General features: G+C 55.6%; 1 protein-coding gene across 4 annotated transcripts in view; it reads left to right on the top strand.

Moving 5' to 3' along the window:
* The window catches only part of ABCC11 (ATP binding cassette subfamily C member 11), a 57,818-nt gene extending 50,116 nt beyond the window's left edge, over window positions 1–7,702 (top strand). For 3 of the 4 annotated variants that reach the window (XM_066349591.1, XM_066349589.1, XM_066349590.1), the window contains 3 exons: window positions 1,540–1,729; window positions 3,011–3,170; window positions 5,160–5,796. In XM_066349591.1, the coding sequence (XP_066205688.1) occupies window positions 1,540–1,729; window positions 3,011–3,170; window positions 5,160–5,775 (966 nt within the window). In that variant the 3' untranslated portion in view covers window positions 5,776–5,796. The other variant, XM_066349592.1, reaches the window with a different exon arrangement.
* The last annotated feature ends 9,759 nt before the right edge of the window (window positions 7,703–17,461 follow it).

Below are 17,461 nucleotides of genomic sequence, written 5' to 3'. Positions count from 1 at the left end.
ACAATAATCATTATCATCACTATTGCTTCTACTCATGTCACGGTGGTTAAACGCACAGGTGTTGGAGCCAGAGCGCCTGGGCTCGAGCCCACGCTTTGCTGCCTGAAGCAGCTGTGAACTCGGCAGAGCGCAGGCAGCCTCCCTGTCCCTGTCCCCGTCCCTGAAACGGGGGAGGCCACCGTGCAGGCTTCGCTGGGTCACTGCAAAGACGACAGTAACAGGGAGAGCAGGGCCTGGCCCGTGGCAAAGGCTCAGTACGAGTCTACACAGACTCTCCCACGAAGTCACAAAGCCGCTCCACACAGTCTACTGACTGTGATTCCCCATTATCCAGAAGGGGAAACTGAGGCTGGCCAGGCTGAGCGTCATGCTTAAGATTACACAGCCAGGGGCTGGCAGAGCCCTCTGCAGCCAGGTCCCCGTGCCCCTGTCCTCAGAGCGGATTTGACCCTGAGGCACCTCGCGGTGACCCTGTCCTGACAGTGGGGGGCGTGGCTTGCAGCCAGGTGACCCTGCTTCTCCTCCATCACCGTTTCCTCCCGCCACTCCCAGCTGAGCGTGACTGAGTCCTGGGCTGGAGTCAGGCAGCCCTGGGTGACAGTCCTCCGTGGTCACTCGTCAGCTGGGCGCTCTCAAGCAAGTCGTTGACGTTGTTTGAGCCTCTGTTTCCTCCCCCGTGGGGCGTATGTGAAAACGCCCACCTCGTGGCACGGGGATGGGGATTAAGGATCGAGAGGGACCCTCCTGCCTGGGCTCTGAGCTGCAGCGCACGCCCCACTCGGGGGGGGGGGTCTCTGCTGTCCTTGTCATCGTTCCTGATTCTAGGGGGGCTCCCTGCTGTCCTTGTCATCGTTCCTGATTCTAGGGGGGCTCCCTGCTGTCCTTGTCATCGTTCCTGATTCTAGGGGGGCTCCCTGCTGTCCTTGTCATCGTTCCTGATTCTAGGGGGGCTCCCTGCTGTCCTTGTCATCGTTCCTGATTCTAGGGGGGCGTCTCTGCTGTCCTTGTCATCGTTCCTGATTCTAGGGGGGCTCCCTGCTGTCCTTGTCATCGTTCCTGATTCTAGGGGGGCTCCCTGCTGTCCTTGTCATCGTTCCTGATTCTAGGGGGGCTCCCTGCTGTCCTTGTCATCGTTCCTGATTCTAGGGGGGCGTCTCTGCTGTCCTTGTCATCGTTCCCGATTCTAGGGGGGCTCCCTGCTGTCCTTGTCATCGTTCCTGATTCTAGGGGGGGCTCCCTGCTGTCCTTGTCATCGTTCCCAATTCTATTTCTTTAGAACCCCAGATGCTGAGTTAGAAAAAAACTCTCTCTGTTAATAACGAGGGAGCTACTGAGATGGTTCCTCACTCTTTTGGGATGAAACGATGTGCCTTTCACGTGGGCGGGGGCACGGACCTTCCTCTTGGGGTGTCCCTCTGATCACACAGCCCTCGGCTTGACCACAATGCGGGACAGGCTGAGGGGGGCCAGCGGCGGCTGGGGGGGTGGGCAGAGGTGGACGGTAACTGTTGACTTCTTTTCATTTCCCTGGAACATGAGATCTGCGCCCCGGAGGAGCCCTTACGAACAGAAGGCTCGAGCTGTCCCCACGGGTGGCCGCAGCATGGAGAGGTCATCTTCCAGGACTACCAGATGAGATACCGAGACAGCACGCCCATCGTCCTCAGCGGCCTCAGCCTGACGATTCGTGGCCAGGAAGTGGTGGGCATCGTGGGGAGGACGGGCTCCGGTGAGCTGAGCGCCCGGCACCCCTTCCGAGCCCTGTTCCGGCAGCGGCAGACAAAACCCAGCCGAGGTCCCTGCTGCCATGGGGCTCCAGTGGAGGAGACGGGGGTTGAACACGTCATCGGATAAGGAAACGAGGCCATTGCAGGGGCGGTGGGGGCCGGGCAGGAAATCAAAGGCGTTGAACAGAGTGAGGGGCTCGGTGGTCCTGGAGCTACGGTGGCCCGGGCTCGGAGGCCAGACCGGAGCTGAGACAGGACGAAAGAACGGGGTGCAGGGGAGGTGCGCTTCAGGCAGACGGCAGAACAGGGCAAGGAGTCATACCTGGGTCCCCTTCCCTGGCCCCTCCCCCCCCTCCCTCCCTAGACCTTTATCAGCTTCTGTTTCCTCCTTTCTGGCTTCTTTCCTCCCCCCCCCCCAATCATCTTTGGGAGGATCTGGTCCAAGTGTCACTCCCTCCTACTCGTCACGTGTTCAAAGAGATTGCCCAGACTTGGTTCCTGTCCAACCCTTGTATGCATCAGAAGTGCCTCCTCCAGGAAGCCCTCCAGGATGACCAGCGCCTTCATGGGTCCCCTCTTCCTCAGGCCCCTGCACGGCTCATACTGCTGCCGGGTGAAGGGCTTCAGGCTGGATTCTTTAGTGCATTCTTCCCTTTCTATTCACAGCCTGGGAGGGCTGAGGTCTGACATAGAGAAGCTCTTGGTTGATCCTGGACCAAGTGACGAATTCACTCAGTAGGCATTCATTCACTGAGCATTCCTGAGCCAGGCGATAGGGATGTGCAGGCCACTCACATTGACCTTGTCTTCTGAGCAGAGGTTAAACACTCAGAGGTGTGAGGGGCCTGGCACGTGGTACCCAGGAGGGCAGTGGGCTGGGTCTGATGGCAAGGTGGGGCGGGCGCGTGCTGTGCTGGAGAAGACCTGTCTCCCCAGGGAAGCAGCTCCTCGTCTCAGGGGCGCGGGGCCTGAAGCCTGCGATTTTAATTTTATATACGGATCTTGAGATTTGTTTTTTACATGTTGGCAAAGAATTTAAACAATAACTGTAACACTGTGTGTGTGAAACCAAACATGCGTGCCTGGATTTCATACGTGGGCCTCACTGGTGCCCCCGATCTCGGCTGCGGTTTGGGGCACCACTCGGTGCAGGGACTGCAGCCCTCCCAGGGCTCCTGTTGACGAAGAACGGCCCGCAGCAGGGAGTGGGGTCAGGTGTGCGTGCCGGGTGTTATCTGTGCCGGTTCAGGAAACAGACACCCCGCTCGTCTCGCGCCCAACAGGGAAGTCCTCTCTGGGGATGGCGCTCTTTCGTCTGGTGGAGCCCGCGGCTGGCCGGATTCTCATCGACGGCGTGGACATCTGTAGCGTCAGCCTGGAGGACCTGCGGTCCAAGCTGTCCATCATCCCTCAGGATCCCGTTCTGTTCTCGGGGACCGTCAGGTGAATGCGGGGCCAGAGGCTGGCTTGGGGCGAGGACCGGACCTCAGGGCTGGGACGCCTTCGTTGTCTGGGCCACGCGCCCACCTGGGCCACCGCGCTGGGCTGTCTGTGAGGAGCGGAGGAGCCCCGGATATACCCGAGAGCACTCTGAACCGCAGCATCCACATCAAAGCTTGACGTACTTTTTATTTTTGAAAACATGATGGGTTGGTCAGGTTTCAGTTCACTGTTTGGCTCGGGCACTGCAGCTGCCACCCTGTCATGTCTGGAGGTGGCTCATTCTCTTCTCTCCCCCACCCCCGTGGGGACCTTGGAGGCTGGCCTCTGGGAAGGGAAGGACTTCTTCACGGGGCGCAGGTGCCTGGCGGGGGGAGTGAGAAGTGACCTGGGCAGTCCGCTCCGTGAACAGATGGAAGAGGCGCTTTCAGGCTCTTGTCTGCTCGTTCTCCGTCCTCAGAAGTCAGCGCCGGGACCGAAAGCCACCCAGACGAGAGCCCCTACTTGACTGTGCACGTTGGCTGTGAGGGGCCACCGAGGACTGGAGACTGAGGGAGACGGATGGACGTGACGACGTGAAGCCAGAGGACTCAGGTTTCAGGGACATTTTAGGGACATTCACAGAGGCAGAAGGATAAACTGACCCCAGAGCTCCATTGATTGATTGATTCATTCATTCATTCATCCATTCATTCAATTATTCATTCATATATCCATTTAGCTTATCTTTTCTGAGACTCTGCTAAGTTCAGACATTGCTTAGGAACTGCAGACAGACAGGAATGAGGAATGATCACTGCCCCTGCCCCTCCCCCACGAGTTCCCAGTGTAGTGCAGCGGGGGCAACATTGCAGAGACATAAGACCTGACAAATTATATAATAATTCAAGAAGGTAACTATTAGATCAGAGATATGAACAAAGTATGATTATTCACGCTATATAGTTCTATACGGGAGTGGGCAAAAGCAGGCTTACAGGTGCGCGTATGCAAAACAGAGTTTGTTCACGTATTATCATTTATTAAGCATTGTATGATTTTCTGCACAAACAACTGTAGACCTACTTTTGTCTGCCCCTGTCTATGCAAATTTTGTGTACGCGACAACACAGCTGGGCCTTGAAACCATCACGCTAAGTGAAGTAAGCTGGACGCAGAGGGACAGACACTGTGTACTTCCACGCAAACGAGGCGCCCGAGCGGGCGAATTCACAGGGACGGAAAGAACAGACGTGACCGGGGGCAGGGGTTGGGGGTGGGAGAGGGGTGGGAGGGGGGTTGTCTGGTGAAGAGAGTTTTTGTTGGGGATGACGAGGGTTAGTGGATGGTTACACCACGCTGTGAAGGTATTTAACACCCCGGAACTGGATACTTAAATGGTTACAATGATAAACATGTTAGGTATGTTTTAACACACACACGTCGCAGATGGCTTAAGCTACAAAGTCCTCTTTGGCTCATGATACTGGGAAGGCCAAGGCTGATTCAGGGGCCCAGTGTCCCCCTAACTGGACTTTGGCTTCATTTGTGGGCCCCAGTGAGGGCCCTAGGGGACTCCAGCGTCCCCTCGTGAGGCGAGGTGGTCGCCGCCTGTCCTGTTCCGAGACAGAGCAGACCTCTCCCCCAGAGACGGCCTTAAAAGCGCTGAGATACAGCGAGCTGGCTGACCGCCCACCCCGACCAGCCCTCGCGGCCCGGGGCTGCCGCCTGCCCACTTCCTGAGTCGCTTGCTCAGGTGCGAGAGCCCCACCTGGACCGCATGGGCTTGGGGGCTTGGGGGCTGGGAGGCAGGTGCCCCCCGACAGGACTCACGGCTTCTGCCTGCACAAGGGACGGGTACGGACCGGCACAAGAAACGCCGACTCACGGTCGGTCCATGGGCTTCTCTGGACCCAGCGTCCAGTTCTGACCGTTCCTGGTCATTCGCTGAGTACAGGACAGAGTGCTCGGTGGTCGTGGCGGTCACTGAGCACTTCTCTTCCTCTTGGGCAGATTAAACCTAGATCCCTTTGACCGGTACACAGACGAGCAGATCTGGAACGCTTTGGAGAGGACATTCCTGAGCAAGACAGTAAGTGGCCTGCCTCCTGGTCTCAGCCTGCCCGTCAACAGGGCGCCTCCCACATGGTGTCCCAGAGGGGGCAGCTTCGGGGCAGGGCTGAATCCACGCCACGGAGATGGGGTGACTGGGGACCCCTCAATACAGACCGATGACACGGGACACCAGCGGCGAGCCGGGCAGGTCCTAGGCTCAGGGACACGCAGAGGGAAGGCCAGCAAGGCCTTTGTGCTCCCCCCCCCACACACACACGTTAGGGTCCATGGGGGGGTCAAGGCAGCAAGCCGGTGCACGGAGATGCACTCTGGGGGTGGCGGGTGGGGGGGGTGCTGTGCAGGCTGCAGTAAGACCCCCAGCACTTCAGGACGCAGCAGCTCCTTTACCGGGCTGGCCAGGCCTCCTTCCAAAGGGGCATCGCAGATACCGAGGGGCGACGCAGCGAGGAAGGAGAGGCGGCGGCTGGGGCGCAGGCAGAGCGCAGGGGCGAAACACAGCGGGAGCCTCGCGGGGCCAGGTGAGGTCTCACCCCACCCCCACAGGCCCACGTGACCGACCTCTCGTCTGCCCCGACGTGACAGATCGCAAAGTTGCCCCGAAAACTGCAAGCAGAAGTCACGGAAAACGGCGAGAACTTCTCCGTGGGGGAGAGGCAGCTGCTCTGCATCACCCGAGCGCTCCTGCGCAACTCCAAGGTGAGCCTGGAGGTCACGGGGGACGCGGGCGTGGGGGCGACACCCTGGCCGGGTCCTCTCTGTGGCTCGGGCCGGTGGGCGCCGCCCACTGGCGGTCGTGTTTGTGTTCGTGTCCGGGCGGGGCGAGGCGTGGGAGGCGGGGCTTGCAGCCTGCGCGCAGCCCGGACGTCCCACGCCTGAGCTGAAACGGTCCACCCCCAGGACCAAAAAGCTCAGAAACGGGCCCATTTAAAAACTGTCCACCGCACGTTCTTTCTAAAACTGGGATGCAGGACACACCTTTGTCCTTCTTAAAGTTGGAGACTCGAGAGCTCGGCCATTCCAGGGCAAAATTAGATAGGTTTGAAAAATTGCGTCCCATGGTGTTTCTTGATATTTTCCAAATAACTCGCCAGTAAATTTCAGGTATATGACCACCTGGGCTTGTTAGGAGCAAGCTTTCTCTCACAAGGAAGGCAACACACACGGATACACGTGTACACATGTGTACACGCACCTCCACACTCACGTGCACGCATGATCTTTGTCATATCTGTGCGTCCTGTGGTTTAGGCACAATGCCCTCATTTTAAGGACAGTCTCATCTTTAACAGTAACGTTCGGGAAACCATGCCTTCTGTGCTCTAGTTCCGAGGCATGCTGTTAGTAACGGACAGTTAGTGAGACAAATACCTACACGCTCAGGTAAAAAGAAGGATGAACCACAGACCGGCTGGCCGGTCTGCAAGCTGCCCGGGGTGCGTGCCTGTCCTGCTGGGCACGACACCGTTCTGCGCTCACTCAGGCAAACAGGAAGGCGGCTCATTGAATAAGAATTTAATCCTCTGGTCCCTAAAAACTAGTTAGCTCTTGCTGGAGACCTCACATTCTCTTTGTGACGTAACCGGTCACAAGAGCTCAAGCTGGGTTTTGAACTCGGTCCGAAGCTCGCTCTCAGTTTCCAGCTATGGGCCTCGGCGAATTAGTGGTCCACCCAGGACTAGACCCAGGTCTCGGGGCCCAAGGAGGAGACTTTCAGCCTGTGCTGCGTCCGCCAGATCATCCTTATTGATGAGGCCACGGCTTCGATCGACATGGAGACCGACACCCTGATCCAGAGCACAATCCGGGAAGCCTTCCAGGGCTGCACGGTGCTGGTCATCGCCCACCGCATCAACACCGTCCTCAACTGTGACCGCGTCCTGGTCATGAGCAACGGGAAGGTGAGAGCCGCAGGCGGGGGCCAGCGGCAGGCGGGACGGGCGCTCGGGCCAGCACCCCGGGAGGTCTCTGTCCTTCCAGACTGAGCTCAGCCGTGTCCACCCCTTCCCCCACCTCCCAGGTGGTCGAGTTTGACAGGCCTGAGGTCCTGCAGAGGAAGCCCGGGTCCGTGTTTGCAGCCCTGCTGGCCAAAGCCTGCTCCCTGAGCTGAGGGGACACGGGGGCTGGTGGCCGAGCTCTCTCTCTGGGACTCACCGCGTGTTCAGCCCGAGGCCTGCAGTCCGTGACATCCAGGCGCAGAGACGGCAGAGACTTCTCCCGACAGCTGGGCTGACGTGGGCAGAGGGGTGCTGGGGATGGGATGGAGGAGGAGATTGAGGGGGCAAACCTGGAATGGGCTGCTCTGTGGCTCCCAAAACCGAGAACCTCAGCATCCTTGGAGACCATAGGGTCAGCTGATCGTATGTCTCTCTTTTTAACTTATACGTTGAATAATTTTATCATAATGTAAAAGCTTATCATGATTGATCTATATGAAAAGTATTGCAAATGATGTATTATTGATTTTGTAAAAAAAAAAAGAAGAAATATATATATATAGTTAAAAAGAGTCACCTTCTCTGTTCTGCTTTCTACATTAGCTGGTCCTCCTTCAGCTGCAGGGAACAGAAACTCCCTCACACTGACTTCTGGGGAAAAGGGACGGACGTGATTGGCTCAGGTAACAGGAAGGTCCAGGAAAAGGAAGGTCTAGGTTGGGTGCCAGTGTCAAAAGGAGGTCTGCCTTGTGGACTCGGCCTCTCTTCTTCTCGCCGCTCTGCTTTGCTTTGTTTGGTCACTCCCTGGCCACCTCCCTCCTCATGATGGCAGAACGGCTGCCAGCAGCTCTAGGCTCACATCCCACCAGCTTTGTCCCCCCGGATCTGGAACCCTCAGTGATTCCAGCAGAAACGTCAAAGCTAAAATCTCATTGGGCTGGCTCAGATCATGTGCTCATCCCTGAACCAATCATATGCCAGGCTGTTGGAATACAGGGTCACATGCTCACACCTGGGCCTGGGGACGGGCTCAACTGCCCTGAGTCACAGAAAGGGAGAGTAGAAGGGGCTGTTTTTCTGGAATAAGGTCAGGGTGTTCCCACCACAGGAGGGAGGAGTGGATTGGAGGCTAGGCAGGCCCCAAACAGAAGCTGACTACCAGGTGCTTGTTGTTTATTTACTGATTAGAGCACAGCTGGGTGAAATAAAGAGTTCACTCCTAACATCTGACAACTGTAAATAAGACCATTTGCTGCCCCCTCCCACAGTGCTTATAGATGTATCAATAAAAAGGTAATTATTTTTAACTTCTAGGGAGACCTCCTTGTTGTGGGGAAATATGTTTCAAAGTATTTTTTTTTTTTCAGATTATAGTGTCTGATTTTGCCATAAGAAAAATCAGTTCAGTAAACAAATATCTCCTGCTCTGTTTCTTGCACTGGGGTAGGTGCTGGGGGTACAATGATGCCTCTGCTCTCATGGAATTTGCCCTGTGAGTGAACAGTAAACAAGTGAACAGAACCAAGTGACAGGTGCAAAGGACAGTCAGAGCAGGCTTCCTAGTGGAGGTGAGGTTGTGGTTTACTGATACTTAAAAAAATAAACATTTGCTCAGATGACAGAGATTGGGACAGGAAGGGCTGGCTGTTCCAGGCAGGGGACAGCAAACAAAGCCCCGTGGCAGTGAACTATGACAGGGGCTGATGCGCTCGCCTACCAGCGAGGAGAAAGCCTGAGCCCTGGTCAGTGAGGTTGCACTCACTTCTATGCCTTCCTGGCCTTCTTAGGTGCACCTGCTTCTCCTCCCTGGGGGGTCCCTGGGTCAGTGTCTTCTCTCTCTTAAAAATCCCTTCGTCCTGATTGACCCCCTTCCCCTCAGTTCTGGCCTTTTCTTCCTGTTCCTTGAAGAATGCCTGGGGGCCCCTCCTGCTCCCATCTCAGGGTCTGCAGGTTGAAGGTGACTCTTACTCTGTCCCCTCCCAGAGCTGCCGGGGCAACTGCGGGGTGTCTGTCCCCTGTGAGAAAGCACTCTGCCACCGTGTATTCCTTAATGCTGACCAGCAGATGGCAGTCTCCTCCCAAAAAATGCGGGGTTGCTGGTTTCAGATCTGGATCCGCTGAAGTCCACCAGGGACAGGGCTGAGCCCTGGGTCACAGGACAGGAAATAGACCCCATTCCCACTCCATTCTCAGGGCCCAGCCCACCTTCCCTCGCAACAGCCTCTGTCCCCGGAGCAGTTCGCAGCCTTGACTGCACATTGGAGTCACCCCCCCCCCCCCCCGCCAAAAAAATTCTTCAAAAAATACTGATGTCCACTCCTAGATGTTCTCATTCCACTGGCCTGGGGTGGAGACCGAGCCCTGGGTGCTGCGGGTGACTCTTAATGTGCAGCAAGACTTGGGAACCCATGTCTCAAGCAGCAACAAAGCAAAACTTTTTGAAAAACTGTTTTTTGTGTGTTTTTTTTTTAACAGCATTAGCAATATTTTATTTCTTCACCTGAATGATGATGAGATATGAGTTTGTTTTCTTTAAATGATTCTTTATCTATTTGGGGGCACCGGAAATATTTTGTAATAAAAATTCAAAGAATGATTAAAAACATAATACAAAACTACAGGTAACGAGGAAATGTAGGATTTGATTCTATGTCCTTATATTTACTTAATGGCTTGATATTGCTTGCATTTGCAATTACTGTATTCCCCCATGTATAAGACGCACCCTTTTCGAAATATTTGGGGTCTAAAAACGGGGTGCATCTTATACAGTGGTTGCAGTTTTTTTAACTTGCATTTTCCACCTTTTTGTGCTCATTCTTGAAGATAGTGATTTGTCATCAGACACAGATGGGAATTTTGACAGTGATGAGGAGTTGTCTGAATTTTATGATGGATAAAACTTGAGTTCAGTAACTTTATATAATACATTTTTTTTTCAAATTTCGGGCCACAAAATTAAGGTGCGTCTTATACGTGGGAGCTTCTTATACATGGGGAAATATGGTATATCCTGGTGTGGAGGGTGCCCAGGGTTTCCAGCGGCCTTCATCTGTCCTCAGGGGCTAGCCCTCGTCTTGGTCAACAACCTCTGCCCAAACTGTGTCCCTAGTGACCGTGGGCACAGATCCACAGAGGTGGTGCTCCCACTGACCCCACCCCGCCCTGCCCTGCCACCGGCCCTGGGGGGGCCGCCCCAGACCCAGGAGGCACAGAAGGCCAAGCCGTTTCCTTACTGAAATTTAGCATTTCCATTCATTATGGACGAGGTAACAAACTGTATTAGGATTAGCAGGATCAGGGACTTGGGCACTAATTGAAATCCCAGAGAGTCTCAAATCTCATTTCGATTGTGTCAGATCTCCCCCTGCCCCCAATACTGTGGCTGTGCACCCAGCTTTGGAATGATGGCGGTCATCAGACTTACTGCTGGGTCATGTCATCCAGGCGCTGGTATGGAGGCATCTGTTACGATACTCAATTTCGTTTTCTGACGCCTATTTTGATAACGCCTGTGTTAGCGTAATTGGTTTTCTTCGCCATCCTATGCGCTTTGCTTTATGCATTAGAAACGGTATTTGGAGAGCACACCTGACTGAGGCGCGGGTCTATGGACCTTCCCCACGGGGTCTGCTTGCCATACGGCTGACCACAGGCCCCTCTGGTCCCCTGTCTCCCCCTGGGGCAGGAGAAGTGTCCTCTTGAGTGAGGGCTTCCTCCTCGGTGAAGTGCATTCCCAGAAGCAGCCAGCAGGGGGAGCAAGTGACCAGGCGATAAGCAGCCGCAAAACTGGTCAGAAAATCCACGGGCATTAGGTGAGAAAGGCCTGCTGTGATGTCTCAATCATTCTGTAAAATAAATCAAGATTTCTCATATCCGAACCTAGAGGTTTTGCTCCCTTCCAGATGTCCACTGGCCACGGTGGGGTCCATCGGCCGGCTTTGGGTTTGGGTACATGTTCTGAGCAAAGCACCCTGGTCAGGCACCTTTGAAGGACCCAAGAGCCTGGGAAAGACCCATGCACCAGAGCTTGGAAAGCTCGAAATGAGAACAGGACCATTTTATATTCCAGAGTTAGCTGTTAGTCCCAGACTTTCATTTAATGAAAAAAGAAAAAGAGCTCAAATTGCCACATATTTTTGGTTCAATGAACGGGAAATGAAAGAACAGATCTGTTTTGAAGACTGGATTCCTCTTCCATCCCTGACCTCAGACTTGTCTCACCTTTGCAGGAACGTGGGGGGGGGGGGGGGAGGAGAGAGGAGGGGGGAGGGAGGAGGGACGTGTGCCTCGGGGGAGGCAGGGCCCTGGGCTGCTCCTGGTCTCAGTCCTGCCCCAGGCGGTCATGGGAAACCTCTGGTCCTCTGCCTCCTCCTGTGGACAGCAGGGGGGGGGGGTCAGGGGAGGATGTTCCCTCCCCCTCCCAGGAGGGGGCAGTGCCCTTTAACATGGGCAGAGGAATGTTGGGGCCTCGGAGTTCCCTCCCCAGGCATGGTGGGAGCGGCAGTTGAGGGGGGCAGTTGGGGTGGAGGGCTGCGGGCCAGTAGGACAGAGCCAGTCTGCACGTGGAGAGACAGCGCTGGGGTGCCACCCTCTGAGCCCCTCGCCCGCGGGCCCCTTCTCCGACCTGCCCGCCGAGCGCTGGCGTTTCCTGCCCAGGTAAAGCTCCTCTCTGTCCCCATCAGTCTCAGTCGGTCTGGGCACTGGACTCCCAGCCCCAGGACAGGCTGTGGTGAGTGAAACCTGGAAGAACACGGGCTGTCTGCGTGTGGGAGGAAGCGGGGACCAGGGCCCCCCAGAGCTCCAGGGAGCCCGGGGCGGGGCACTCCCACTTCTGGAGCCCTTGGCATCAGGAAAGGAAATACAGTGACGCCGAGGCAGGCTTCCCAGAGCTGTGACATGTGGAGCCCACCCTGAATAAATGACGCCTTCTCTCTCTCTCTTACACACACACACTGTACTGTTCACAATCTACTCACAAGTAGATTAACTCATAAATGGTTTTTTAACTCATAAATGGTTAAAAAATTTTAAAAATTGATTTATAAAAAGGAGGGGGGAGAGAGAGAGAGAAACATTGATACGTTGTTCCACTTATGTGTGCATTTGTTGGCTGATTCTTGTGTGTGCCCTGACTGGGGATCGAACCTGCCACCACCTGGAAACAATGGTCTAACGAACAGAGCTACCCACCAGGACCACAGGATTTATCTTTAAAACCACTACTGTGGGGCTCACGTGGGTCTACACTGGAAGTTCTCGCTTTTCTCTGATCTTGTGACCCTCTCTCACCGAATGGGTGACCTCATTTGGAAGTAGCATCACCGGTCCCCAAAGGCCCCGCCCCATCCTGTTGCCTACACATGCCTCTCTGCGCCCTCCCCCCACCTCCATCCCCTCTCCCCTACACCGCACATCACACACATCACGCAGGGGTCCTTCTCCCTGGTCTGGCTGCCCACGTGGGTGCTGGGGACACCGGGAGGAGAGGACAGGCGGGAGGGGGGAGGGGCAGGGACTGAGGAAAGCTTCCCGTAACTGCTTCTCTGAGCTGGAGGCTCGTCAGCGCCTGGAGGGAGGGGCTGTGGGAGTTGAGGGGGGGCGTGAGACCATCAGATACGGGTCCTTCGGGGGGCTTTAAATGAAAAATGGACTTAGGAAGAAAGGAACTTTTCCGATTAAAAGCGTGCCTGCCTTTGGTCCTCAGGAAGGACTCCCATTATGGGCAGGAAGGAAAACTCAGAATCCAGTTTTCCACCAAGACAGTGTTCCTTGTTCATTTTCTGGGTTTGGAGGGGCAAAAACAGAACACCATCGGGCCAGGTGGAAAATGCTGCTTCCAGAAACGCCCTCTAGGTAGCAGCTTCTGTCCTCCCTCTTTGGAGACAAACAAGGAAAAGAGGAAAATGGATCTACCGTAAGGAAGACAGTTGTGCACATGTGATGATAAATGCTGAGTCCCTCCGAGCCCCCGAGCCGGGGGACAGTAAGGAGCGGTGGGGACTGTGGCAAACTGGAGCTGGTACTGCCTGGCCAAAGGGGCTGACACGGCCCGGCATGAGCTGGTTGCAGCCCACGGACACACAGAGCTCCTGCTGGTTTGACACAAGCCACAGGACTTTTTCTTTTCTTTTATTGTGATCTACTAATTCAAATTCAAAACATTAAAAAACAAAACAGAACTGCGCAGCTCCCCCCCTCCCCCAATGGACCTGCAAGTTGTACGTGGTCCGCGAGGCACCAGTTCGTGCGCTCAGCTCTAACAGAGACCTCCCTGCTTCTGCCTTGTCTGGTCTATTCAGGTCAGGTTAGGAACCCCGCTAGTGAGCAGAAGGCTGCACAGGGGTGGTCCCCGCCCCCCCCGGCCAGCCCTGACCGGCCGGGTCCTCCCCCCTCTCAGCCCCGTCGGCAGCCCCCACCCCGCCAGCGAGCGGATCTGTCACTCCAGGCAGCGCCTCGCGCCTGGCAGAGGCTGGCGTGACAGACGGGCACAGAGACCTCAGCCACAGCAGACTTCCTGATTTAAAAACTCGCATTTCCCCTGGGACAGCCAAATATAGCCGAGTGCTGTTCCAGCTGCTGCGTGGCCGAGGCACCGTGGGTATGAAGCCTTCCCCGCGGGGTGCTCAAGGAGGCAGCCTCCTGCACCGGCTCCCGGGCACACACACACCCCCCAGCTGGCCCGGGAGGCCCCGCTCCTGTGTCTAGCGACTTCGAGTTGGGACCCTCACGGCAAGCTGCCACGAGGAGAGTGCGGAAAGCCCTGGCCAGATAGCTCGGTTTGTCAGAGCCCTGTCCTGAAGTGCAGAGGTTGCCAGTTTGATCCCCAGTTAGTGTACACACAGGAACAGATCCATGTTCCTCTCTCTGTCTCTCTCTCCTTTCCTCTCTCGCTAAAATCAATAAAAAATGAAAAAGGCCCTGGCCGGTTGGCTCAGTGGTAGAGCGTCGGCCTGGCATGCAGGAGTCCCAGGTTCGATTCCCGGCCAGGGCACACAGGAGAAGCACCCATCTGCTTCTCCACCCCTCCCCCTCTCCTTCCTCTCTGTCTCTCTCTTCCCCTCCCACAGCCAAGGCTCCATTGAAGCAAAGTTGGCCCGGGCGCTGAGGATGGCTCCATGGCCTCTGCCTCAGCCACTAGAATGACCCTGGTTGCAACAGAGCAATGCCCCAGATGGGCAGAGCATCACCCCCTGGTGGGCGTGCCAGGTGGATCCTGGTCGGGCGCATGTGGGAGTCTGACTGCCTCCCCGTTTCCAACTTCAGAAAAATACAAAAATATATATAAAAAAAGAAAAGTGTGGGAGCCCACAGAGCTCATACGGGAGTGCTTTCCACCGACAGGGGGACCAGCCCCTCGGAGCAGACCGGTATCGGAGGGTCTGGGGACGTTTGGCTGGCCAGGAGACGAACCTACCAGGGGCTGCTGGGGACGAGCGGAGGGACACGCGGTGGGAAAGCGAGCACGGTGCATTCAGCACGGCAGCTCCTAGAGGGGGCGCCACCCGTGGACAACCACGCTCAGCTCCGCCTACGGAAAACAGTCCGTCCCCCTGAGGGTGATTTCTTTAAAAAAAAAAAAAAGGTTTAACGGTTTATTTTGAAATGGTCAAGCTGACAAAAGCAACCAGGATAGCGTTAAAAGATCCTCCTAACCAGCCTTCACTCCGGTTTGCAAATGAACAGCCTGCCGCCCGCCTTCGCTTTCTCTGCGCATCCTTCTTCTCCTGACACGTCTGAGGGTGGATGGGGGACACCTTGCTCCTCACCTCAGTGTCAGTACCTGTTTCCTAAGGATAAGGACGTTCCCTTGCATAACGATCGATCGATCGTTAGGAGGATTATTATCCGGTTGCACAGGCAGGAGAATCGGGAAGTGTTACTGCTCCCCGATCCGCCGTCCACATTTAAATCCCCCGGTTGCCGCAGCAGCATCCTGGGTCCAGCGCCGAGCGCGGGCTTGCTTGTAAGCCGTCCCGTCTCTCCGGCGGCATTTCACGGGACCCGTTTCTTCCCTTTCTTTTGTCTTTCATGATAACGAACACGTCTGCAGCGCACAGGCTGGAAGCTCTGTCGGTCGGTTGGCCCTAACGGTTTGTCCGGTGTTTCCTCCAGGCTGGGGTCTGGTGACCCACTGTTTGCAGAAATGCTGCCTGAGGGCCGTCGGGTCTGTCACCTGGGCTTGCTGAACCCCCGGTCTGCTGGCCGGAAGGAGACGCTCACTTGAGTCACAGAGTTCGCCACGTTTGGGGTCTTCCTGGGTTGTTTTCGTTTTGGGGCCAGCACAGCCGTGTGGGCTCTGCCGTCTTCGCGCAGCCCATGCGGACAGGCCGAGGACGCAGCACTTGGGGAGGCGGAGTCTGTGAAGGGCTCGCTGGTAAACCAACAGAGAGAGGTCTGGTGGGGGAGGCTCCCGGGCACAACTCTGACACTCTGAGCGTGGTGTTCCCTGTTTCACCTGTAACTTTCAACCTACTTGCATCTTTCTATTTAAAACGCATCTCTCGGTAGGAAGCATTTCACTGCATCCTGCTTTTATAGTCAATCTGACCATCTCTGGTCTTTAATTGAAGTGTTTGCTCTATTTATATTTCATGTAATTGTAAATATGGTTGCGTTTAAGTCTGTCACCTTGCTATTTGCCTATTTAACCCCTCTTGTTTTTTTAGCTTTTTTGAGTTAATCTACTATTTGGTGCTCCATTTTATTTGCTTGATGGAACTCTTAGCGTTAAGTCTTTATTTTCTTTGTCTATTTTTATTCCCTAGGGCTCACAATATGCGATGGTTTCCATTTTCACAAGTGTTATGTCTTCCTTTCGGGGGAGAGGAGGCATGTCCTAGACTTCTCTCATACTCATCATTATTTCACTCATTCATTCATTCATTCATTCATTCAACAAATTTGTGTCAAACATCTAAGAGCCAGGGACTGTCTAGGCGTTGAAAACACAGCTGTGAGCAGGACATGTGTGGAGCCCACAGCCCTTTCGGGGAAGCAGCTAAGCAAGCAGGGAAGTTTCCGCCGAGGAAGACGCGTCAGAACGGAACCTTGCAGGCCGAGCAGGAACCCGTCAGGCGGAGGGAGACGTGTCAGGCGGAGGGAGACGTGTCAGGCGGAGGGAGACGTGTCAGGCGGAGGGAGACGTGTCAGGCGGAGGGAGACGTGTCAGGCGGAGGGAGACGTGTCAGGCGGAGGGAGACGTGTCCGGCTCTGCCAGGCTGTGGCGGTGCTGGGGGCACAGACCCAGAGGCAGGAGTAACCGAGTCCGTGCCGGGAGCAGGAAGACGCCGGGCACGGCTGGAGTGCAGGGTCAGGCGGCCCACGCCGAGGGCGGGGCGCGGGGACCCGTGCAGGTTGGCAAGAAGTTTCGGGAGTTCCTGTCTTGTAACTTCTGATCCTCTCCTTGGTGCTCATGTCGTTAAGATTCATTAGCATAACGACGAAAGATGTTTTCAACAGAACTCCTGCCTTAGGTCCCATGGTTCCCCCTACGGTGCCTCAGTTTCCACTTTGGAAGATTTGTCTTTTTTGAGGTGAAGTATTTTAATTCTCAAGTTCTACTGTAAGAAAAAGGATATTATTCTATAGGGGTGCTTTTTGTCATAGAAGATGAGCAAGAGATGTTTCAGGGTCCCTGGAGAAGTCAGGGCATGTTCATGTCCCTGTGTCTGGACAGCGCGGATGGGATGTCGCCACTCATTTCAATGTATTGTTTGGCTTTTTGTCATCGTGCACATCGGCCAGTGGCCCAGGGGCTGGCTCCTTGGTGGAGCGGCGGCGTTAGTGGACTCCACGCTCCTTTTCTGATCTCCGAGGGTCCCGCCGGCCACTGCCCCAGCCCCTGCTGCTCCCCAGTCAGGGTCCCCTGGAAGCCTGGCCTTCCCCACAGGTCCTCTTATCCCAGGTAAGGGTGCAAGACAGGGGCTCCTGGACCTTGGCCAACGGGGGTTGGCACCAGTTCATGGGTCACCGTGGGACCCACAGCTGGGACCAGGGTCTGCGTGCCTATAACCTGAGGCATGGGGCGGGGGTGATACTCCTCCTGGGCCCCTTGGCCCATGGTGCTGGATCCGCCAGCTTCCAGGGAGGCCCTTGGTTTGTGGATGGGTGCCAACCGTTGTTGGGGATGGGGAGACACGGCGTCTTATTCGGCCAGGACGCCAACGTCCGCGCTGCGCACACACTCGAGTGAGTCCCTTCTCCTCTCTCGATGCCTGTCCCCTTTTCTGTACGAGGAGCTTATACAAGCTGGCGTCTGAGGACATTTCCAAACACCAACAGGCTGTAGGTCTGTCAGCCACG

The sequence above is a fragment of the Saccopteryx leptura genome, chromosome 9 (assembly GCF_036850995.1).
Source record: "Saccopteryx leptura isolate mSacLep1 chromosome 9, mSacLep1_pri_phased_curated, whole genome shotgun sequence".
In the NCBI taxonomy this organism is placed as follows: domain Eukaryota; kingdom Metazoa; phylum Chordata; class Mammalia; order Chiroptera; family Emballonuridae; genus Saccopteryx; species Saccopteryx leptura.
Note: the sequence above shows the minus strand (reverse complement) of the source record. Positions and strands in the feature narration are given on the sequence as shown.